This window comes from Kogia breviceps, chromosome 12, assembly GCF_026419965.1.
Source record: "Kogia breviceps isolate mKogBre1 chromosome 12, mKogBre1 haplotype 1, whole genome shotgun sequence".
In the NCBI taxonomy this organism is placed as follows: domain Eukaryota; kingdom Metazoa; phylum Chordata; class Mammalia; order Artiodactyla; family Physeteridae; genus Kogia; species Kogia breviceps.
Genome location: NC_081321.1, coordinates 37,456,833 through 37,480,577, shown reverse-complemented (window position 1 = coordinate 37,480,577; position 23,745 = coordinate 37,456,833). Strand labels below are relative to the sequence as shown.

The 23,745-nt window shown below is 43.1% G+C and overlaps 2 protein-coding genes across 9 annotated transcripts in view; one reads left to right on the top strand and one right to left on the bottom strand.

The window, feature by feature from the left end:
• Positions 1-6,501, bottom strand: part of PCED1B (PC-esterase domain containing 1B) — a 275,588-nt gene extending 269,087 nt beyond the window's left edge. For all 8 annotated transcript variants that reach the window (XR_010835797.1, XR_010835798.1, XR_010835799.1 and 5 more), the window contains exon 1: positions 6,216-6,501. The gene's annotated coding sequence lies outside the window, so the exon portion shown is untranslated. The remainder of the gene's footprint in view (positions 1-6,215) is intronic.
• On the top strand, positions 5,961-9,345 carry AMIGO2 (adhesion molecule with Ig like domain 2). Its single transcript, XM_059080713.2, has 2 exons — positions 5,961-6,474; positions 6,850-9,345. The coding sequence occupies exon 2, from the start codon at positions 6,913-6,915 to the stop codon at positions 8,476-8,478; it is 1,566 nt and encodes a 521-aa protein (XP_058936696.1). The 5' UTR covers positions 5,961-6,474; positions 6,850-6,912; the 3' UTR covers positions 8,479-9,345.
• The last annotated feature ends 14,400 nt before the right edge of the window (positions 9,346-23,745 follow it).

Below are 23,745 nucleotides of genomic sequence, written 5' to 3'. Positions count from 1 at the left end.
GATAACTGACCCAGAGGAAGGAACTAAACCCAGATCGGCTCTAACTGGTTAGTACCTGTGTTCTAATCGTCTGTCTTCCTGGGGCCTGGGCAACAGGAGACAGGTTGTGATCAGAAAATCAGATTCATTTTTTGAAGTTAAAAGGAATTTAAGAAACCATGAATTGTCATATCCTTAATTGATTCTTGGGTTTTATGGAGAGATGAAAGCAGTTTTGCCCAAGCCTAGAACTTAGATGTCTTTAGCTCAGAAGACTGCTAGGTTTCTATAATCACACAGGGGCTTGATAGTTTCATAATTGAAGACTCTGGACACATGGGACTTCTGGCCTCAAGGCTGACAACGGCAGGGGCAGATGCCCCACGTCTAAGCTCAAGTGCAACTAACCCAACTATGCAAGACTTTCAAAGGGATGATCCCAACTGGTTCTACAACCTTTAGCCAAAAAAACCCTTCCAAACCTTGAAAACATTATGCTAAGTGAAAGAAGCCAGGCACAAAAGGCCACATCTTGTATGATTTCATTTATATGAAATGTTCAGAATAAGCAAATCCATAGGGACAGAAGGTAAATTAGTGGTTGCCAGGGGCTGGGAGGTAGGGGACTTGGAGTGACTGCTTCATGGGTCCAGGGCTTCTTTCGGGAAGTCATGAAATTATTCCAGAGTTAGATCATGGTGATGGTTGCACGACATTAACCACTGAATAGTATACTTTCAAATGGTCAAAACAGTGAATTTTGTTTATGTGAATTTTATTTCAGCTAAATTAAAAAGAACAACAACAAAGATCCTTTCCAGTCCATGTCCATGAAGACAGGAGATGGAAAGAGCAGGTGGGTGAATGGTGATTGCTTGAGGAGTTGCCCCCCTGTGGGCTCTCCCTGGGGAGGGTATGTGGGTACTTCTTGCATGTTCCATATCCACTCCCTGCCCCATTTCTAGCCTACAGAGTTTCCAAAGAATCCAGCCACAAGGTGACATATGTCACTTGGAGTTAAGAGAGCACAGGGGCTGGAGCTCAAGTCTCCATACAGCCAGAGACATAGTACTGGGTTCGAGATCTGGTTCTACCTTAAATCTTGGGCAATTTACAAAAACCAACCGGAACAGGTCAAAAGGCTGTTGCAGGAGTGGAGCGCACTTCCAGAGCTGGTGAGCAATGTTATGTTTCCTGCAGGCCTAGGCTGCAGTCACATTGCAAAAACCCTGCCAGGAGTGCTGCCCCCAGAGTGGGCTCTCAGCAGAAAGCTTCTGCGTGCAACAGTCAGGCTCCTGCAGAGCTAGAAACTCCTGTGAGCTGTCCCTGAAGAACACCTGATGTGTTCCAAGGTTTAAAAAAAAGGCAACTTACATGAAAAGATGCTCAACATCACTAATTATTGGAGAAATGAAAATCAAAACTACAGGGAGATACCACCTCACACTGGTCAGAATGGCCATCATCAAAAAGACTACAAATAATAAATGCTGAAGATGGTGTGGAGAAAAGGAAACCCTTCTACACTGTTGGTTGGAATGTAAATTGGTGCACCCACTATGGAAAATAGTATGAAGGTTCCTTAAAAAACTAAAGATAGAGTTGCCATATGATCCAGCAATTCCACTCTTGGGCATATATCTGGAGAAAAATATAATTCAGAAAGATACATGCAGGCTTCCCTGGTGGCACAGTGGTTAAGAATCCGCCTGCCAATGCAGGGTACACGGGTTTGAGCCCTGGTCCCGGAAGATCCCACATGCCGCGGAGCAGCTAAGCCCGTGCGCCACATCTACTGAGCCTGTACTCTAGAGCCCGCATGCCACAACTACTGAGCCCGCGTGCCACAACTACTGAAGCCTACACACCTAGAGTCTGTGCTCTGCAACAAGAGAAGCTACCGCAATGAGAAGCCCGTGCACCACAACAAAGAGTAGCCCCTGCTCGCCACAAGTAGAGAAAGTCCGCACGCAGCAACAAAGACCCAACACAGCCAAAGATAAATAAATAAAATTATATTAAAAAAAGATACATGCACCCCAGTGTTCATAGGAGCACTATTTACAATAGCCAAGATATGGAAGCAACCCAAGTCCCCATCAACAGATGATTGGCTTAAGAAGATACGGCATATATGTGTATATATATATATATATATATATATATATATATATATAATGGAATATTACTCGGCCATAAAAAAGAATGAAATAATGCTATTTGCAGCAACATGGATGGACCTAGATATTATCATACTAAGCAAAGTAAGACAAAGAGAAAGACAAACACCATATGATATCACTTATATGTGGAATCTAAAATATGACACAAATGTACTTATCTATGAGACAGAAACAGACTCACAGACATAGAGAACAGATTTATGGTTGCTAAAGGGGAGGGAGGTGGGGAGGGATGGACTGGGAGTTTGGAGTTAGCAGATGCAAACTATCAATATTATATATAGAACGGATACACAACAAGGTCCTACTGTATAGCACAGGGAACTATATTCAATATCTTGTGATAGACCATAATGGAAAAGAATGAAAAAGAATATATATATGTATAACTGAATCACTTTGCTGTACAGAAGAAATTAACACAATACTGTAAATCAACTATACTTGCATAAAACAAGTTTTTTAAAAAAGAGGCAACTTTAGATTGGTGTCTCAACTACACCTGGTTACAGGTGTGCTAGAATCAAATGAGACACAGAAAGTGAAAGCCCCGCATAGCATATAAAGTGCTATTAAAGTGTTCATTATTAGTAAAAATGACTTGAAGTCATCAAACTAGTGCTGTTACAATTTATTGTCTCATATACCTAATTCCTTACATCTTTGATTACAACCTGAGAAATTCTGGAAATCATAGGGCTAGAAAATGCCCTGGGATTTCATCTACTCAAATCCCTGCCCCCAGTCAGGAGTTACTTCCAATCCCAGCCAGACACTCAAAGGACCACACATGCCTGAGCACACTAGATTCAGAATCACATCAAGTGTCAATTCACTTTCTCCTATCCGTTGGAGTCATTACTGAATGGTCAAAAAAACCAATAGATTATGCCATGTGGAAAAGACCAGAGAAATATCTGTGTGTCCTATTTTAAACTCCTGAGAAGGCAACTCAACCATCTGTCTTGGCAACCCATTGCAGGCTGGAACTACCCTGTCAAAAATGTCTCTCTTCTGTTTAATCTAAATCCTTCAAGTGGAGCTTCAAGCTAATTTTGTCCCATTCCATTTTCAGATAACTTGGAACACAGTTGTTTACCATCTGCGTTATAGGATTATACAATGTCACAGGGTTTTGGTGAGCCATAAACAAAATAATGCATGTAAAACACAGAGCTCAGATCTGGCACATAATAGCCCAATACATATTTATTTATTATTACCATCATTATATATACTGGGACTCTTTCAGTCACAAGTGACATCAACACAACTCAAAATAATTTAAGCAAAGGAGGAGGAGGGGGGAGGGGAGAAAAAGAAGAAAAAGAAAAAGGATGCAGGGTGGAGAATGTAATTAGAAAGGAAGTAAAATTGTGCAGTGGCCTTCAGGCACTGTGGGATCCAGGACTCAAATAATGTTCACGGGGGTCGTCTTTTCCTCTCTTCTATTTTTCAGAAAAGCTTTTTGAAGTATAAAGAGCAGGAGGGCAATGAGCAGATTCAGGTCAGGTAAGCCTAGAATAGGTTCTCCATTCAGCAGTTGATTCATCAAAAATTCCTTCAATGACAAGCCAGTGTCAAGCAGGGTTCTAGAAGCTAAGAAAAGAGCAGTGTCCAAGACATAACATTTCACCCTTGTGGAATGTACCTTTGAGTGGGAAGAGTGGATCTGGTAGAAGGGATACCAGAAAGAGCCCTGGATCTTCCCAGACCAGGGCTCAAACCCGTGACCCCTGCATTGGCAGGAGGATTCTTAACCATTGCACCACCAGGGAAGCCCCATAAGTCACTTTTGTTTTTAGACTATTTTCCTTTTAAATACAGGTCTTTCTCCCACTTTCATGTTTTCCTTTTTTTTTTTTTTTTTTTTTTTTGCAGTACGCGGGCCTCTCACTGTCGCGGCCCCTTCCCGTTGCAGAGCACAGGCTCCGGACGCGCAGGCTCAGCGGCCATGGCTCAGGGGCCCAGCCGCTCCGCGGCATGTGGGATCTTCCCGGACCGGGGCACGAACCCGTGTCCCCTGCATCGGCAGGCGGACTGTCAACCACTGCGCCAGCAGGGAAGCCCCCATGTTTTCTTTTGAATAGGATGTTAGTTACTCAGTAAAATACTGCAAATACCCGGTCATTTATTAGTCATTTAAAAAGTATACCTCTGAGTAATTTTAATCTATTTCTCTGTGTTAATCATTCTAACTGTAAAAATGAAGGCCTGGAGACCAAGTTGTTTTGAGAACCCAAGGAAGTGTGGCCTAAACTTTAGAAAATCTCAACCTCTTCCTCTCCCCTGGGAGCTCACAGTAAGGAATGCATTTCTGAAGCATTTCAGGCTGTAGTCTTATGATAAACTGCAACTTTTCATAAAACTGAAACTAATCTGAATCAAGCTGCTCTCACCTGAAAAATCTTAATTTCCCAGTGCTATTTCAGATTCATCCCACAAAAAACCTAACTAAATTAATGATGCACACCATTCTATTTAAATTTGGCCCTGGCCTAGCAGGTCTGTGCTACCACATGAATCCATTCATGGACAATGTGGAGAACAACTCTCACTGAATTCACGTACCGCAAGTGGGTGTGCGTGTGTGTGGGGGGAAGTTGATTGTCTACGTCATCGCTTCTATTTTTTAAGTAATATTACAAGTTATGTGCCCTGCCCCCAACTGTTGTTCTCAATTTGGTCCTCTTTTCAATGTCCCCCTCCCTTCTGCTTTGGTTACTATCTCTTGTCAGCGCAGTAATTTAGTTCTTTTAATCCGGATATAACGGCTAAATGGGTCAGTTGGCTCAGTAAAGTCCCATCGTTAAAACTGATCTCGGAATCAACCAAAAATGGATTTTTAATCGAAAAGCTCATCAGCTCCACTCCCCTTCCCCCACCTCATTTTGCCTGGTCTTGTCACCTGGCCTTGTCCACCCTGCTTGCAACTTTCCTAGCCTGCCTCTCGCGAAAGGATGAAGAACCTCCGCCCTTGTCCGGCGCGAACACATTTTGAAAAAAAAAAAAAAAAAAGTCTGGCTCTGGGATTTTTTTTTTTTCCTTTTTAATCTTAATACTCTTTATCTTTGCCTTCCAGGCGGAAGGTCGGCTCCAACCCTTCTTTCCTGAGCTTCTCCTTCGCGAACGGGGGACCATCCCTGATGCTTCCTCATGAGTTAGGAAAGGGATAGAACTTTCCCAGGGAGGTGCGGAGTGTCCCCGCTGCGCTTTCCCGGTTCCTTTCCCCCAGAAGAGATCCTGTTGCACCGGAGGGAACGTGCCCCATTTCTCTGCGCCGCCCCCCGCCCCCAAATGACGGCGGAGACGGAAGGCAGCTTCTGTGTTTGTTTTTTGTAAACCTTTAAAACCTCCTGCACTTAGCGCTTTGCGAGCCCCCTTGGCCTTCGCCCAAAGCAAGCCGTAAAGAGGTCGGGAAGCTCAGCGGACTGGGTGGGAGAGGGAGGCGACCTGCGCTGCCGCGACGAAGTGGGTCTTGAAGGGTGCGACCTCTCCCTCCGGGGCTGGGCGTGTCCCTTAACCTCCCCCAACCCTATCACCCTGCTGACCCCGGCTGGGCTCGCGGACGCGACTGGCAGGAGTGCGCGAGCGCGTCCTCATCCCGGGGGACGCCGGCCCCGGCCTCAGGTGTCGACCCCCGCCCCGCCCGCGCGGCCGCTCTCCCGGGACCCGGGATTGGGGGGAGGGTGGTGGAGACGGCGGCGGGGCTGCCGGGTGGGGGCGAAGGGGGAGCCGGCCGCTGCCCCGATTGGCTGCGCCGCCGCCCTCTCCCCGCGCCGCGCGCCCCCGGCCCGCAGCCCGGGAGCTGGTTCCGGCTGGCGGGAGGACGTGCGGGGGCGGGACCGGTCTCCCCGCCCCGCACCCGACCCCGGACGCGCGGGGATAAAACCCAGCCGGCGCCGCCCGGGAACCCGGGCCCTGCAGCCTCCCGTGCGCGGAGAGGCGGGGCCGAGTCCGACCCCCTCCCCGCGCCTCCGCCCCTCGGACCGGGCTCCGGGAGCAAGGCGCCCCGCGCGCGGGCACGCGACGGCCAGAGCGCCCAGGCGGTACCTTCAGCAGAGCAATGAAGAGAGCCGGGGAGAAGCAACCGCAGCCGGCCGAGACGTTTCCTGCGCCCGGGGTTGCTGCCGCCGCTGCGGCTGCCTGAAACTCCCCAAAGTTGCGAGCCAGCGAGAGGCTGCCGCCCGCCGGGAGCTAAAGGGAAAGGAACTCGTAAGATGCCGGAGTGACAGACAGACAGACGCACAGACCTGCCGAAGACACCACCGTCGGCGGCCTATCCCCGGAGCCCGTGAGGCTTCCCAGCTCTGTGAGTTGCTTTCTGGACGGGTGGCTTGCTAAGTATTTCCGTGTAATTGTTTATAAGACGCGTTTGTATATTTTTGTGACTCTTGGAGAGAGTTAAAAAAAACAACGCAGGATGCACCTTAAAAAACAATTGAGTTTCTGATATTGAGACGGTTGTGTTGATAGAATGGGACCGCAAATGTCTGTAAGCAGGAGTAACCCAGGAAAAATTGCATCCAACAGTAAAAGGACACATAGGCACCCCAGTGTGGAAAAAAAAAAAAAATCCTCCATTTCAAAAGTTATTGGAAAGAAAGCCAGATATTTCTCTTAAGGGCTAACTAGTGCTAGTTAACTTTGCTTTTTTACCCCTCTTTAAATATTGATTGTTTACCAGGTTCACTGGTGGGAGGCTGAGCTGGTGGAAAAGGCGTCTGGAAGAGCCTTAGAGGCGACCATAATGTCTTTACGTTTACACGCACTGCCCAGCCTGCCTGGAGTTGTCAGACCGGGCTGCAGGGAACTGCTGTGTTTGTTGGTGATCACGGTGACTGCGAGCCGTGGGGCCTCCGGGGTGTGCCCCACCGCTTGCATCTGTGCCACTGACATCGTCAGCTGCACCAACAAAAACCTGTCCAAGGTGCCTGGGAACCTTTTCAGACTGATCAAGATACTGGATCTGAGTTATAACAGAATTGGGCTTCTGGATTCTGAGTGGATTCCGGTATCGTTTGTAAAGCTGAACACCCTCATTATTCGGCATAACAACATCACGAGCATTTCTATGGACAGTTTTTCCACCACTCCAAATCTGAAGTGTCTTGACTTATCATCCAACAAGCTGAAGACTGTGAAAAGTGCAGTGTTCCAAGAGTTGAAGGTTCTGGAAGTGCTCCTGCTTTACAACAATCACATTTCCTATCTCGACCCTTCAGCGTTTGGAGGGCTCTCCCAACTGCAAAAACTCTACTTAAGTGGAAACTTTCTCACGCAGTTTCCCATGGATTTGTACGTTGGAAGGTTCAAGCTGGCAGAACTGATGTTTCTAGATGTTTCTTATAACCGGATCCCCTCCCTGCCGATGCATCATATAAATTTAGTGCCAGGAAAGCAGCTGAGAGGCATCTACCTTCATGGCAACCCGTTTGTCTGTGACTGTTCCCTTTACTCGTTGCTGATCTTTTGGTATCGTAGGCACTTCAGCTCAGTGATGGATTTTAAGAATGATTATACCTGTCGCTTGTGGTCTGGCGCTAGGCACTTCCATCAGGTGCTTCTGCCCCAGGATAGCTTTATGAACTGCTCTGACAGTGTCATCAATGGTTCCTTCCGTGCCCTTGGCTTCATTCATGAGGCTCAAGTGGGGGAAAGGCTGATTGTCCACTGTGATAGCAAGACTGGTAACGTGAATACCGATTTCATGTGGGTCGGTCCAGATAACAGAGTGCTGGAGCCCGATAAAGAGATAGAAAACTTTCACATATTTCCCAATGGAAGTCTGGTTATAGAAAGTCCTCGTTTTGAGGATGCTGGAGTGTATTCCTGTGTTGCAATGAATCGGCAACGTCTGTTAAATGAAACTGTGGATATCACAATAAACGTGAGCAATTTCACCGTAAACAGATCCCATGCTCACGAGGCATTTAACACAGCTTTTACCACTCTTGCAGCCTGTGTGGCCAGCATTGTTTTGGTACTTCTGTACCTCTATCTGACACCGTGTCCCTGCAAATGTAAACCCAAGAGACGAAAAAATATGTTAAACCAAAGCAATGCCCATGCATCTATTCTCACTCCTGGCCCTGAAAGCGATGCCCCCGCCGATGAACGGAAGGCAGGGGCCGGGAAAAGAGTGGTGTTTTTGGAACCCCTGAAGGATACTGCAACAGGGCAGAATGGGAAAGTCAGGCTCTTTCCCAGTGAAACGGTCATAGCTGAGGGCATCTTAAAGTCCACGAGGGTGAAATCTGACTCAGATTCAGTCAATTCGGTGTTTTCAGACACACCCTTTGTGGCGTCCACTTAATTTTGTGCCTGTATTTTTATGATGTAGTGATTGAATCTCTTCATACTCAGCTTTGTGTGTGGTCTGCAGAAATAAAGAGCAGGACAGAAATGGGGTTGTTTTGTTTTTCTGAAATACAACCAAAGGGTCTCTTTCCCTGGTTAATAGGAAATGTGCTAAAGCACTTACGTTCGTGCCAGAGAAAGATGGGGTGGTTTTTCAGCGTTTAAGTTCTAGATAATATCTTAGTCTTTAGCACCACTGATAATTTCAAAGCTGGCCTGGAGGTGATACGACTGACACTGTCCTTTCACTCAGGATTCTTGAAAGAAAAAATAAATTCCAAGTATTAGTATTCTTAAAAAAAATTTTACTAACTTATTGGGATCAAAGTTGAGTTATGTTAAAGAAAAGTGTTGTGTTCATTTTTAAAAGATGTAGAAGGGAGGACTGAGCAGCAATTATTTATAAAGCACAAAGTGAAGTTAGATTTGGGAATAATTCGGTTCATGTCATCATTGCAGACCAGAGTAAATAGACTATCCTGATCAAATTTACTGAGCAGTGCCGCATCCCATATGGTGTTAGATAAATAGTACTGTAAAGGTACATTTGTTTGACTGTCTTCTTCCCATTCTGTACATTTCCTATCTTTGTGCAAAAAATCTTACTGAGAGTTTAAAGCCATCATTATTTGTTGCCATAAATATGTAGGTGTCAGTGCCAAAACGTCTGAGTAACTTCTTCAACCTTTGGTCTAGGAGACTAGTATTTGTTTATATGCTTGTGTGAATGTATGTCTTAAATTATATGAACTGTTAAAGAGATACCACTGTATTGTGCTTTGGACATTTGAATTATTGTAAATATATGTGTTCTGCGACTTGATGTTCTGTTTTATTTGCCTATTTAAAAATATACATCTAAGATGTTTTATGTGATCTGATTTTGCTACTTTTGTGTTAAGCACCCTCTATAGCAAATACTTCTCCAAATTTCTTCGAGTTACAGTACAGAGTTTATTTTTTTTTTAGAGAGGGAAAAAGGCTCTAAAGTGTCCTACCCAGTGTATACCTTTTATATCACATTTTACTCTGATACCATTATACATTTCAACCAGGTTTGGAAGATATTTAAGCTCTGATTTTGGAACATGTGAGAGCCCCGGAGACCTCCTCCTTATTCCCATTCCTGCTGTGAGGTAATCGAGTACCCGCTCTTGACCTAGGTTTCCTCAGCTATGAAATGAAGATTTCAGACTAGGTGATGTCTAAGGTTTGTTCTACCCTGGAATTGATGACTTCCTGGTGGTCTTAGCTGCATTACAGACTTGGACTGGCTTTCTGAAAATGTACCATATGCTGATGGAGGACAGGAATGGGATTAGGACAGACTAGCGTAGCACTGCCTAGCTCCGAGAGACTATGATGTTGTATCATCAAGTCCAGCTCCTTTCCTTTCTCAGGGATAAATGAAACCCAGAGAGGGTTGTGGGTTGTCTGAGGCCACACAGTGAGTTAGTGACAGGGTTTCGAGGAGAGCTCAGTTTTGGGATTCTTCCTGGCAAAGATAAGAGGGTCAAAAAGTGGTTATTTTTAACGATGGGGAGGGAGAAGGAGCCAAAGAATGAGACAAAAGAGAGGTCAGAAAATGGCAAAGGGGAATGAATCAGGGATGTGTTGTCCCTGGGGCCAAGAGAAGAGAATTTTTAAAAGATGGAAGTAGGCAACAGTAACAAATATTTGGAGAACTGGAGAACCTGATGAGGAGGGAGGACTGACTTTGGCAATGGAGGTTTTGGGGCAACTGGGTACTTGGTGACAGCTTGATAAGTGCCAAGCCAGGCTCCCAGGGGCAGACGCTGGTCAGCTGGGGGTTAAGGAGTGGGTGAGCCGTCAGGATGTGCGCGGAGGGAATAGGATGTTAGCCCCTGCTCAGTTGCGTTGACAATTCTTTATTGCCCAGTGATTTTTTTTTTATTTTTATTTTTTGAGGTGGACCATTTTTAAAGTCTTTATTGAATTTGTTACAATATTGCTTCTGTTTTATGTTTTGGTTTTTGGCCCTGAGGCATGTGGGATCTTAGTTCCCTGACCAAGGATCGAACCCGCACCCCTTGCGTTGGAAGGTGAAATCTTAACTATTGGACCGCCAGGGAAGTCCCTGCCTCTGCCTTTTAAACACAGACCTTAGCGGTTAGATAAGATCCTTCAGCCCCAAAGATATTACAGGAAAACATTTTTTTAAATTTAATTTATTTTATTTATTTATTTTTTTTGGCCACGCTGTGCAGTTTGCGAGATCTTTCCCCGACCAGGGATCAAACCTGTGTCCCATGCATTGGGAGTGTGGGGTCTTCACCACTGCACCACCGGGGAAGTCCCTGTAGGAAAACATTTTATTCCAGTTCCTGCCATTTAAGTAATTAGGAAGAATTCTGTGATCCGTGTGACCTTTGAAATCATCACTCCTTTCATTGTTCATGTTTGGAGAATCTCAGACTCAAAGATACTGTGATTTGTTCAAGGTCATGAGGGAGTCTGGACACAAGGGAAAACTCGCTCAAACCACTGACACTCTCCAGCAAGGGGAGGGGCTGCCTCCAGGGCCCGTGATGACCCCAATGCTCAGGGTGAAAGAGCCTGGCTGGCAGGGAGTTTGCAGAGGTTCTCTGAATTCAACCTTTTCTCTAGGGTCCTTCAGCCCTCAAACCCTTGCTCCTAGGAAACGCATGCTGCCTTTGGCAAGGGGACATGGACAGTGCTAGAGTGGGGAGTTTGGAGAGCCTGATCTTGGCAGGTCCTAATCCAGATGCTTGGTTAAAGGATAGGCTGAGCTGAGATCAAAACTAACGTACTTACAACCAAAACAAAACATATATATATAAAAAACGGAATCACTTTGCTGTACAAGTGAAACTAAGACAACATTGTAAATCAACTATTTCAATAAAAATAAAAATAATGAAAAAGAAAACAAAAATCCTGAATGCTGCAAAGCAAAGCTTTGTTTTGGACAGGACTAGGAAGGCGCGGTGATGTAAAGCATAGAACTGACTGTTATGATGTGGAATTTTAAGTTCTTACGTGGACCTTTATTTTTTTTTTTTTGGTAGTAGCCTGATCACATGTATTTTAAATATAGGAACGGAACTAATTTGTACTTTATAAATTTGTTCCACTCAAAACTTTTATATAATTTTCCTTCTAAGTAATAATCTGGATTTATGTAACTGGGTTATTCTTTTAAGGTACTTAGTATTTTTTATTATAGAGTTGTGAGAGAGGTGGATACTCATTGGAAAAATCAAGCAAAGATCATTGATGTGAAATTTTCCTGGGCTTACAATATTTTTTCACTATAATTAGAAGATATTAGGTTCATGGTAACAGACTGTCTAGTTAATCATGAGTTACATTTTAAAAATACACTTTTAAGACTTATAATCTGAACTAATGGCCTAAAACATTAATTTATAGTTAACTTCTACATGAATCCTCACCGTTTGGCCTAGAGAGATTGAAATATTTTTTAAAAAATTTTAAATTAATTTTTAGTTCTGATTGCTTGACTTATTTGCCCAGAAAATGTTTTTTTTCTATTTTTCGAAATAAACATTTTTCTGAAATGTTAATCAGAGGGGACATAGGTGTAACTTATGGGGGTGGAAATATAAGAGGGACAAGAAGACACACAGTTCAGATTCTAAAAAGACGTCTGATTTGGATCAACCTGCTAAGCACTGTTAAAAGAGTTTATAGCCTAAACACCCTGCAATATTGCTGGCTTTTCTTTGCCATGACTCTTGCTTGATGATTGTCACCTTTTAGTGTCATCTGGTTTACCAAGTGGTCTAACAATAGGTCTAAACCCAGGCTTCTCCATGGGATCACAGGGGAAACTTAGATAAACAAGAGTTTCCAGCAGGTACCCTCTATACATTCCCCAACCAGAGGTTCTGGTTCAGGCCACCTGAGGTAAGGCCTGAATATCATACATTTTTTTTTTTAATTTCCAAATAATTATGTTTCTGCTTATTTTGTTGAAACACAGCCCAAAAACTGGGGCTGTAGCAAATTTTGTGTTTGGGGCTCTGTCAAAATACATTATTATTACTTGCTAATGGATTTATTAATAAAAAGAATTTTAGCGCTCACTTAAAAAATTCTAATACGTTGGGAAAACGAAAGAGTGATTCTCTGATAATAACGTCTAGAGTAAATTGTTGGCTATAATTTATGATTTCTATTTTTCTAAATTATGAAATATAGAATAATTACTTTGAGATGACTAGATCTCTGATTCTTTCAGTTTTAAAAACTATTTTTGGCTTGAAAGCAGCAACAGCAGATCTGGTTCCTAATCATGAGCTTTGGGGCTTTCAAATTTGATTAGATCATAGTAAAGTGAAGGCATATTCCAAAGATATGAGTGCAGATTTCAGCTACAGAGAACAAACTTCTTTGTTTTTTCAATATATTAGAATAATGTTTTTAAAAGAGAGCAGTGAAGTTCTTTTCATGGTTTTCTCATCCCTCTTTGCCCAAGAGCGAGCCCCAAAGCCATATTTTTTATTTTTTATAATATGAAAGTTAGTATGGAAAGATGATGGTAGTTCGCCCTTGCAAGTACTATTTGTTAGTAACGTATAAAATGTAGAACCAAAAACTCTTATAATAATCTCTTGACTAATTGAGAAGACTGCTTACAGGACCATTGTTATTTGTGAATAGATTCCAGAAGGGGAATCCAGTGAGGATTAGAGTATGGAAACACAGATCCTTTTATAAATTGTAAGAGGTGAGATATATATATATATATATATATATATATATATATATATATATATATATATTTTTACGTGTGTGTATGTATCATATATACATACATATATGGAATTTATACTGGCTTTAATTTATTAAGTGTGATAATTGAGGTTTATTATCCCTCATTACAGAAGCCCTGAAATGGGAAATATTAACCCCCCCCAACACCACTGTTACAGATAGGAAAAAGAGGCTTAAAAGGGATAAATAAATTTCCCAGGTGACTCAGCTAATAAGTTATTTTTATCATGAGAATCATTTAAAAAATATCTCTGCACAGAACCCTTAGGGATGTTCTACCAACAGAACAACTATGTAAAGCATGGGCCATAAGTAAACTCATAAATGTAATTAGTGCTCACAGCCAATCTGGGAGAAAAGGAATAAAGGGTCGGGGGGATCATAAGTCGTTCAAACATAATAAAGATGGAAATGATTATTATTTTTTCCCTTAAAACACAACGAGTCACAAGTAGCAAAATTAGAAATCTACCCAAGAAGAGTTGGTTTAATAGACGAAGCCTCCTTAGTCTGCTGGCTCTTTTCAGTCTGGTTGCCCTTCACACATGAAACTGCTTAATATGCAAAGCAACTATCTGCTTTATCATTATAAGCGACATATTTAAGATTTTAAAGTGAATAAGTGACTGAGTTCCATTTTTTAAATTAAAAATGACCCCAATTTACAGGAAAAAAATAATCCTATTGGAGGGGGCATCTGAAAATTTGCCTTAAATGTCTAGAAGAATGGAGGAGGCAATTTAGCCCCAGTGGGGGATTTTTTCAGCTAATTTTCAAATTAGATTTCTCAAAATAATTTTAAAAATTATTGCATAAGGTAGCGTCATCAGCTTACCTGATTAAACTTCTCTATTAGGTAATATGTCAGCAGAGTATCAAACATCATACTCAGAGTATGTGTCTATAGGACGGAGGGACCGAAAAGTGCCCACGAACTGACAGGGCACCTTGAGACTGAAAAATGAGGCAGGCAGCTGCGTATAATCAATGGATCAGTCAATTATAGGGTAACTTACAGGGTGGGATTGGGGTCCGGCAGATCACCATCCAGAAGCATTTGCAGCCATACACCGTACCACTGAGGGGCCATTGAGGCAATTTTGTAGTTAACCTAGGGTAAGGCGGTAGGTGCTTGGAAACAGGACATGCATTCCTAAGTCAAGATTCATGAATGGGTCACTAGTCTCCTGGGCGCCAGGAATACGTCAGTGAAGGTTTCCATCATTGTTTGGGGACCAACAGGGCATAGAGGCCACCTGGTCCTAATGATTATTAAACAATATCTTTTAACTACAAAGCCCTTGACGACAGAGAAGTGATTTACTGCACAGTACAGTCCTGGGTAGGGTCAGTGGAAGGACAGGAGAAATTGTAAGGGCCCAAGATGGTGTCAGTTACACTAACAGCTATGCACTAGGATCTTGGCGTCGTGGAGTTGAGTATCATAAGATCAAGGGTCAAACCCTTGGCGTTGAGTGGCCAGTGGTAACCAGGAGAAGATTATTAAGCATTTCTACATAGTGTGGAGGCCGTAAATGATGTATAATAACTATTCTCTCCCCTTAAAGGAGATTACAGTACAACTGAGAGATGAAACCAAAAAAAAACTGAAACAATTCAAGAGTAAGAGTTGATCTGTCTACTAGTGACTAAACTGGCTAATAAGAGATGAGAAAAGGCAGATAATTAGCAGAGACCTTGCTTTACCCAGTTGGGCTAATGTGACACAGGCTTGAACACTAAACAGCCAACCCATAGATGCTCTGAATGTTACATTAGCTGGGATCCTTACCGTAGAAAGACAATATTGTAAGGAGGTGGTGCAAACTTAGTTAATAGTGCTCCAAAATGAATGTCAGGGACTCTATTTAAAATTTGACTGCTCATTTATTATCATTTATGATCAAATCTAGAGGAGAAAGAGACCTTAATATTTCACACTGGTCCTTTATCTACACTCACAGCCCCAAACTTCACGTCCATCACAGTTAGAATGAAGACTTCTGAATGTCCGAGCCATGTCCTGAGGAATGAGAGTAATAATAATAAAAATAGGAAACTCTTCTCAATACTCTGTAATGACCTATATGGGAAGAGAATCTAAAAAAGAGTAGATATTTGTATATATATAACTGCTTCACTTTGCTGTACAGCAGAAACTAACACAACATTTTAAATCAACTATACTCCAATAAAATTATAAAAACACAAAAAAGAATAACATTTTTATATGTAAGCTCCATGATAAGGGCTTTACATATTTTGTCCCATACCTATGAGGAAGGTATTTTTACGTCCATTTCACAATGGGAGAATTGAAGCTTAAAAATGATTTGTCTAAAGAACATATAGTGAAAGAGTCAGGATTTGAATCTGGTTTTGTCTGGATCCATCCAGAACCCAGCCTTTTAATGTCTGTACTGTAATATACTAAACTGTAATACTTTCCAGGTCCATAAGAGGGTTTTGCTCATCATGTCCCCTTTGTCCTCTGCTTATCTGGCTTCAGGAGACCTTTCCTCCAGTGATCTGGCTCTTCTTTCAAGACTCCGTACCCTTGTCCCGCAGTGATTCCCCCTCCCCTTGGCAGCTCAGCTGCTTTGGCCCTTAAGCAATGCTGACTTTTATTGTTCTGTCTCTATTCACATTCCTCATCTTCCTGACCAGATCCTCAGCTACTTGAGGAGATGTCTTCTATCCCTTTATCCAGCACCTAGCCCATAGTAGGTGTTTGCATGTATAAACTTTTCAATTATATTCATTCATTCATTCAACACACAGTATTGAATACCTAATATGTGCCTGTCCCTGAGTTTGACCCAGAGATCAGCGACGATCCAGATGCTCCCAGTGTTTGAAGAGAGGTGAAACACAACTTTAATGAGGCAAGTGCGCTGCTAGAGAAGTGCCCAAAGACAGGGAGGTCAGGGAAGTTTTCCTGAAGAAAGGAGGCCTGAGCGGAGGCTTCAAGGAGGCCTCTGCGTTTGGAGAGGTCTGGTTTGTTTTCCACAGCTGGACTTGCAGACAGGATGGAAGGCAGGATTGTGAACGTACCCTGGGGCCCTGGGAATTCAACCAGAGCGGCTGTAGGACACACAGCATTGGTGCCCTCGGAACTATCCTGCAGTGGGGCCCTGTCGGTAGTTTGATCACTTGGTCCTCTGGATGCGGCCCAGCCTGAACCCTTCTCATTCCGCATTCCGCCCTCGCTGAAAATGTAGCTTCCGTGTGGTCCTATTTCATAGCTCTTCAAGGAGGATGCATAGTAAATTGGCTCATGTAAAGGCTTATAGCTAAAAAGAGTTAGAACTATTAGCTTCTCTTGTGTAACAATGTGGGCTTAGTACGGTAGTGATGAAAGAATGCTACTTAATTCAGTTATCACTCTATAGACCAAGAAATATCTCAGAGCAAATGTTTATCCAAGCCTCACTGTAATTAAATTTACATTGCTAGCTAGATATTGATTTGACTAAGCCAGTTTTATAAGAGTAAATGATTTGGGTGAGAAGAGACAGAAAGATGTGACCGAAATGCAGGATTGAATTACAACAGTTCAGGCTGCTTATTGAGCATTTGTGTGCATTTTTGCCTCAACTCTGCCTGGTTAAATACTTTCCAAAGCATTCATGCTTGAGTGAATCTTTCTAGAAGTCTAGACTTCAAGAACTATGGCTCAGGGGTTTTTGTTTGTTCGTTTGTTTTGGTTTTCTTTAACCTGTTCTTTTTTAACTGTATTCTCTTTTCCAAAGAAAAGGATCTTGCCTGAGGTACAAACTTAATGAAAGGCCTGTGATGTGAAAGCCTAAGAAGGCTGTTTATTTTTTATTTGTTTTCAGCTTTTTAATATTTATACTTAATTACAACCTTAGGGAAGCCTTGAGGTCTCAATCTGACCTACTTCAATAAGTGGAGAAAATAGCCATATCTCCCCTAAGCAACCATTTATAATAACTTTGACTCTTTCCTAAAACCCAGAGGAAATGTCGTTCTTGATCCCGGGTCAAGTTTGTCAGGAAATATTTGTGTTAATAAATCTTATTCACGTAAGGATTCAATTAAAAAAATTATATCATTAATCATAATATATAATTTGAATAAGGACCTTAAATAGGACTTAACTATATGGTATGAAGTGATTTGAATGACAAATGTGTTATTACATGTTTTTTCTCATTTAACTGGTCAACGTTAAGCATCTTGGGCATTTGACAGCGTTTTGGAAAATGAGATTATATGCAGCCCTGTAAAGGGTCTGAGATTTCCCTGAGGAACTGGACTCAGGCATCGCCCTTTAAGGATTCCCTGCTTATCATGATGAGGAGGCTGATTAACTCCCCTGCTCTTTGTCACTCAGAGTAGTCTCTAATTCTGTTCAGTTTTCAGTACCGCACACTTGGGGAGAAGGGAGAGGCAAGCAAGCATCCCTTACATCTCTTGAATTTAGGGCCATTGCCAGGATTCCTGCAAGGCAACAAAGCCTTTTCCCACGGGGTCCTAAAGATTTAGAGAAGATGGTGGCAGAGGCATTTATGGGAAGAAGTTTTTCCTGGCTATGTCTTTATCTCCTCAGTTTATTTTTGGAAAATGCTTGGAACACGTGTTTATTATTTGCTATCAAACTACCTTAACCATACTTGGCTATAGAAACTCGCCCTCCAGCCCCACCCCACCCTGTCCCTCTTAAAGGCATTCTTGACCCCTGGAAAGTGCCAGGCGCAGAGTACTTCACTATCTATGGGCATTTCCATGCAACGTGTTTATATTTGACCTAGAAATGCCTTCTGGGTTGTTGAATAAACGTGGTTCTTCCCATGGTCTTTCTCATCTCAGTCAAATGGCAACTCCATCCTTCCAACCGCTCAGCCCCCAAGCTCGGTGTCAAGTCTGACCCCTCTTTGCTCTCATACCCTATATCCATTCCATCAGTGGGGAAGTTTCCGTGGCTTTACCTTCAGAATTAGCTGGAGGCATCTGACCTCTTCTCACCACCTCTTTTCCATCCCCATCCAAGCCCCCAGCATCCTTCACTGAATTATTGCTGTAGCCTTGCTGGTCTCTTTGCTTCCACCCTTGTCCTCCTACAGCCTGTTCTTAAAACTGCAGCCACGATGATCCTTCTGAAGCGTAAGCTAGCTCATGTCCTTCCTCTGGACTCAGTGTGTCTCAACCCTTCACTGCTCCCGGGAGGCACCAGTGGAGACTTCAAAAACACTCCCAGGCCTCGGCTCCATCCAGCCATCACTTGGTTTAAAAAGTTCCACAGGTGACTGTAAAGCCACGGTTGGGTCCTCATCACGGTCTTCAACCCTTCCCCGCCCCCTGCCAGGTCTCTGGCCTCATTGCCACGGCCCCATCCCCCCTCGTTCTGCACCCACCCGTCGGCCTCTGTGCTCACCAGGCACACTACCACTTTGTGCTTGGAATTCTTTTCCCGATTCCTGCCTGACTGGCTTTGCCTCCTTCGGGTCTTTGCTCAAGTGTTGCCTCAGCGAGGCCTCTGACCAATTTATTTAAAATTGGATATCCCGGGCTTCCCTGGTGGCGCAGTGATTGAGAGCCCGCCTGCCGATGCAGGGGACACGGGTTCGTGCCCCGGTCCGGGAAGATCCCACATGCCGCGGAGCGGCTGGGCCTGTGAGCCGTGGCCGCTGAGCCTGCGCGTCCGGAGCCTGTGCTCCGCAAAGAGAGAGGCCAACAGCGGTGAGAGGCCCGCGTACTGCAAAAAAAAAAAAAAAAAAAAAAAAATTGGATATCCCACCCCAAGCCCACTTTCCCTCTCCCCTTTTCCTGTTTTATCTTTCTGCATCAAATTCATCGCCAACTGACGTCGCATGTATTTTGAATGTTACTATGGAGTTCCACGAGGGCAAGAATTTTTAGCAGGTTTGTGTGTGTTGTGTTCCCAGCACCAAGAACAGTAGAAATAAATATTCGCAAATAAATACTTATCCAATGAGTGAAACACACTCGGGAAGGAGCTGTGAGGCAGCCCACTGAGGTGAGGAAAGACCACAGCGGGCAAATAGTGCTGACAACAGCTGGTTTCCACGTGTTACATTTTCTACTTTGTCCCACGGTTTGTGACGCTCTTCTTCACCCCCCGAAAGAGCGCAAGAAGGTCTTGGCCATATTCAGTGGTGAATAAACGGTCTCAATACATCTAAGTCCCATTTCACATATTTTCCCATTATTTAAGGCATCCCGTTTGGTGTTTACAGAAAGATGTCCTGCTGGGTACAGGAGAAGCAGGAAGCGAGCCAGTCTCCTCTCAGCATGTGCTGAGTGAGTAATGCCGATTAGCATGTGTCAAGGGCCTGTAAAGAATCAGACTGGGCTTAAAAGGTATCAGGCAGTAAGCCTGACACAGCTTTAATAAGCTGTCTCCTATCTTTGGAGCAGGTGTTTTTTTTGTTTGTTTTTTTAAAAATCTAGTTCCGTCAAGAGGCATCCCGCCTGCTTTAGAGGCCACACAGCAGAGATGCTGTGTTTACTCAGTGACTCCTGAGTGCAGCTAAAGATGAGCTCTGGGGAGGTGGTGTGGTGCGACAGGTCAATTAAGTCTTTTCCTTGTCAATACGTGGCAACTTCCAGCAACTTCCATGGCAACATATTTTCTGAATTAGTTCCTGGTATGAGGAAAAAGTTACATTGCCACAGAGAACACCAGGCAAAAGGCAAAACCTGAAAGGGGTGGGGTGTGTAAATTGAGGGTTGGCCACTCAGAATATCCACCTGCTCCAGGTGAGGGTCAAGTGTGTGATGGGAGGTGCTTGGTGAACCGTGAAATGCAAGATGATGGTGATGCTCAAAGATGGCAGCGGGGCCGGCGTTGGTGGCTCATGGGTGGTTCGCTCCTGTAGAGTGGTCCTCTCCTCTCTCAGTGTTTTCCAAAACAGCTACTGCTCCTTTCCTCCACCTGGACCCCTCTTTCCGTTCCACTGAGAGTCTGTGTAAGGCTAAACTCAAGAGAGCAAGAATCTGCATACTGCTTTGAGGAGGTTACTCCTCTTGCCGTTTTATACTCTATATGGTTAAAGCATTTTTTTCAAGTCTGTGCTATTGTCATCTAATCAACCTAATTTCTGGCTATTATAATAACATTGATGAATAAGAAGTGATGATGACGGCTTCCCTGGTGGCGCAGTGGTTAAGAATCCGCCTGCCAATGCAGGGGACACGGGTTCAAGCCCTGGTCCGGAAAGATCCCACATGCCAAGGAGCAGCTAAGCCAGTGCGCCACAACTACTGAGCCTGTGCTCTAGAGCCTGCGAGCCACAACTACTGAGTCCGTGTGCCACAGCTACTGAAGCCCGCACGCCTAGAGCCCGTGCTCCACAATAAGAGAAGCCACCGCAATGAGAGGCCCACGCACCGCGACAAAGGGTAGTCCCCGCTCGCCTAGAGAAAGCCCATGCACAGCAACGAAGACCCAACGCAGCCAAAAATAGATAAATAAAATAAATAAATTTATTCTTTTAAAAAGTGACGATGAAAAAATGAACGGCTAACATTGAGTGAGCACTCACCACGTGGCAGCCCCTGTTTTAATCGTTTTCCACGTAATCCTCTCAACAACCTCTGAATTAGGGAGACTGAAAGCCTCTGACATGCACGCAAACCGAAGCACAGAGATTTAGAAACTTGCCCAAGGTCACCCAGCCAGTCAACGGCAGAGCCAGTGCTCATACACATCGTTTCATTTAATCTAGGCAACACCATACTGAAGTAAGTACCATGAAGCCATCTTGCATAGGAGAAAATGGACAGAAATGAATTACTTACCCAAGTCCACATGGCTCTTAAGAAGTTAAGATCCGAACCCAAGTTTGTCTGGTTTCAAAGCCCTTGGCTGTACTTTGGTTTCTGGGGTAAAGCCCACTCTTCTTGATTCATTATTCATAGTCTGAATTTGGTAGTAGCATAACTTTTGTTGGAGGCAGGCATCCAGATATCCCTGGGTGTTAGGTAAAGAGTCTATATCATTTTTAGCTTCATTTTAAAAAACAACCGATTATCAAAGTCTGAGCAGCAACACCTCAGAGTCTAAAAGCATGACGGTGACTGGTCTGTGCGCTTGGCACACAGATTCTTGCTGACAGAATTGCAAAGAAGTGCGCCATCCCTGTGAGGCAGGCATCAGTAGACCCGCTCTCAGATGGGCAAGTTTGCCTGAGGTTACTTAACAGAGCTAGCAGGTAGCTGAGATGGGATGTGATTCCACATCCCTTGGCCAAAGCTCCTGCTTGGCTCACATTCCTCCCTCCTCAAGGGGTTGGTACAAAAGCCACGTGCTGCTGGGTACCCAGGCATCTTAGCCACGCCATTATTTTTTCTTTGTAACAGAAGAACTAAGATTGCTCATCGTTGCATTGGGGAACTTTTGAGTGTGAACTCGAGGGCCACATCCCTACCTGAGCTTGTCTGAATTCATCTAGCACAGGCAGCAGACGTTCTCCGGTCCCAGGCAGCCCTCTCAGGAAAAGATGCTACTATTGGCCACCAGGAAGACCTTTTAAGACTGAAGATATTCATCATAAACCTAGCTTTGCCGTTGGAAAAACAATTCTGAGAGCACATCCTACACAAACCAGGTCTAGGAACCCCTCGATACCTGTACCAAAAAGCAGATATGGAAGCCGTTTGGCCCACAGGCCCTTCTTTATGCTCATGGATGGATTAAGATGATTTACTCATTGTTTTAAATGTTCACATTCAATTCACTTTCTGGCAACTTCCAGAAAGTATTCGCTGACAGCTGGATAAAATCAACCGAGTGTGTCCAATAAAAATATTTCTGAAAATAGAAGCAGCATTATCATTTTGGCAGCGATTACAAAATTTGTGTCCATACATATTATGCATGTTTATTGTCCAATGTTTGGTTTTATTCTCATGTGAAAAAAATCCCACTGAATTTGCCACCGAGTATTAAGTCAGTTCCTTTAAATTTTCTCTTCTTTTCCCATGTCCCTCCCTTCTTTCTGTCCTTCCTTCCTTCCATCCTTCCTTCCTTCCTCCCTTGCTCCCTCCCTCCCTCCATCCCTTCCTTTTTCTCACTCTTTCTCTCTCTTGTCTTTTTCTTTCTTTCTTTTTTTAAAATTAAATCACTACTTGTTTAATAATTATTTTAATTTTAGTCTAGAAAAGCTTTAGTACTACTCTCCTAGACTAATACATTCTTTAGAATCTCATAGTTTAGACTCTGCTAATATATGCCTTTATAGTCTGAAAACACATTATGTTTTATCATTCAGCTCAATTTCTAACATTAAATTCAACTCATTGAATCACCAGTCTTTCTTTTTTAAAAAATTTATTTTATTGAACTACAGTTGATTTACAATGTTCTGTTAGTTTCTTCTATACAGCAAAGTGATTCAGTTACACACACATACACACACACACACACATATATATCCTTTTTCATATTCTTTTCCATTATAGTTTATTACAGGATATTTAATGTAGTTCCCTGTGCTATACAGTAGGAACTTATTGTTTATCCATTCTATATATACTAGCTTCCATCTGCTAATCCCAAATTCTCAATCCATCCCTCCCCCAACCCCCTCCCCTTGGCAACCACAAGTCTGCTCTCTATGTCTGCGAGTCTGTTTCTGTTTTGTGGATAAGTTCATTTATGTCATACTTTAGATTCCACGTATAAGTGATATCATATGGTATTTGTCTTTCTCTGTCTGACTCAGTCCACTTAGTATGATAATCTCTAGGTCCATCTGTGCTGCTACAAATGGCATTTTGTATTTCATTCTTTTTTATGGCTGACCACCAGTCTTTCTTAAATGGTATGTAACCAGTAGAGATCATCTTTCGTGTTGTTCCTAAGGCTGCTGCCTTTATCAGTAAATGTCCTTCTTACAGAGGGCAGGAGGAAGATACTTACATTCAATTCAACAGACCTCCCTTTCACTAGCCTTAAATATTCCTTTAAGTGTCATAAAATATCCCACAATATTGTCACAACCCTCATTCAAAATCATGATAGCTAATATTTAATATGTTCCTGAGAAATAATTATATGACTTAAACTCGGTTTACAAAACATGTAGCTCATCATCACATTCTCAGTTTTTTGTTTGTTTGTTTTTAGCAGCAAGATGTATTTGTTGACTAACTGACATAAGGCAGTAGAAGTTCTTCAATCGTTGTAGGTCTGGAAATCTAATCCAGGCATTGCTATTCTCAATTCATTGTTTTAAAAGCATTTAAGAATAATAACAGAATCTACATTAATTCAACCTTTCCCAGTCTCAAAGTAGTTTTAAAAATTAAAAATCACTGGCTTAATTATTAGCCAGTCAAAGATGATTCAGACCATTGAGGGGAACCTTTCCCTAACGCAAACTATTTATTTTGTGGTACAAAAGATGAGTCCTTCCCTGAAGCATCTGAATTTGATAACCAACCTTTTACAATG

Excerpts from the sequence above, each read along its gene's own strand:
- AMIGO2 (XM_059080713.2), top strand. The coding sequence starts at position 6,913 with ATGTCTTTACGTTTACACGCACTGCCCAGCCTGCCTGGAGTTGTCAGA.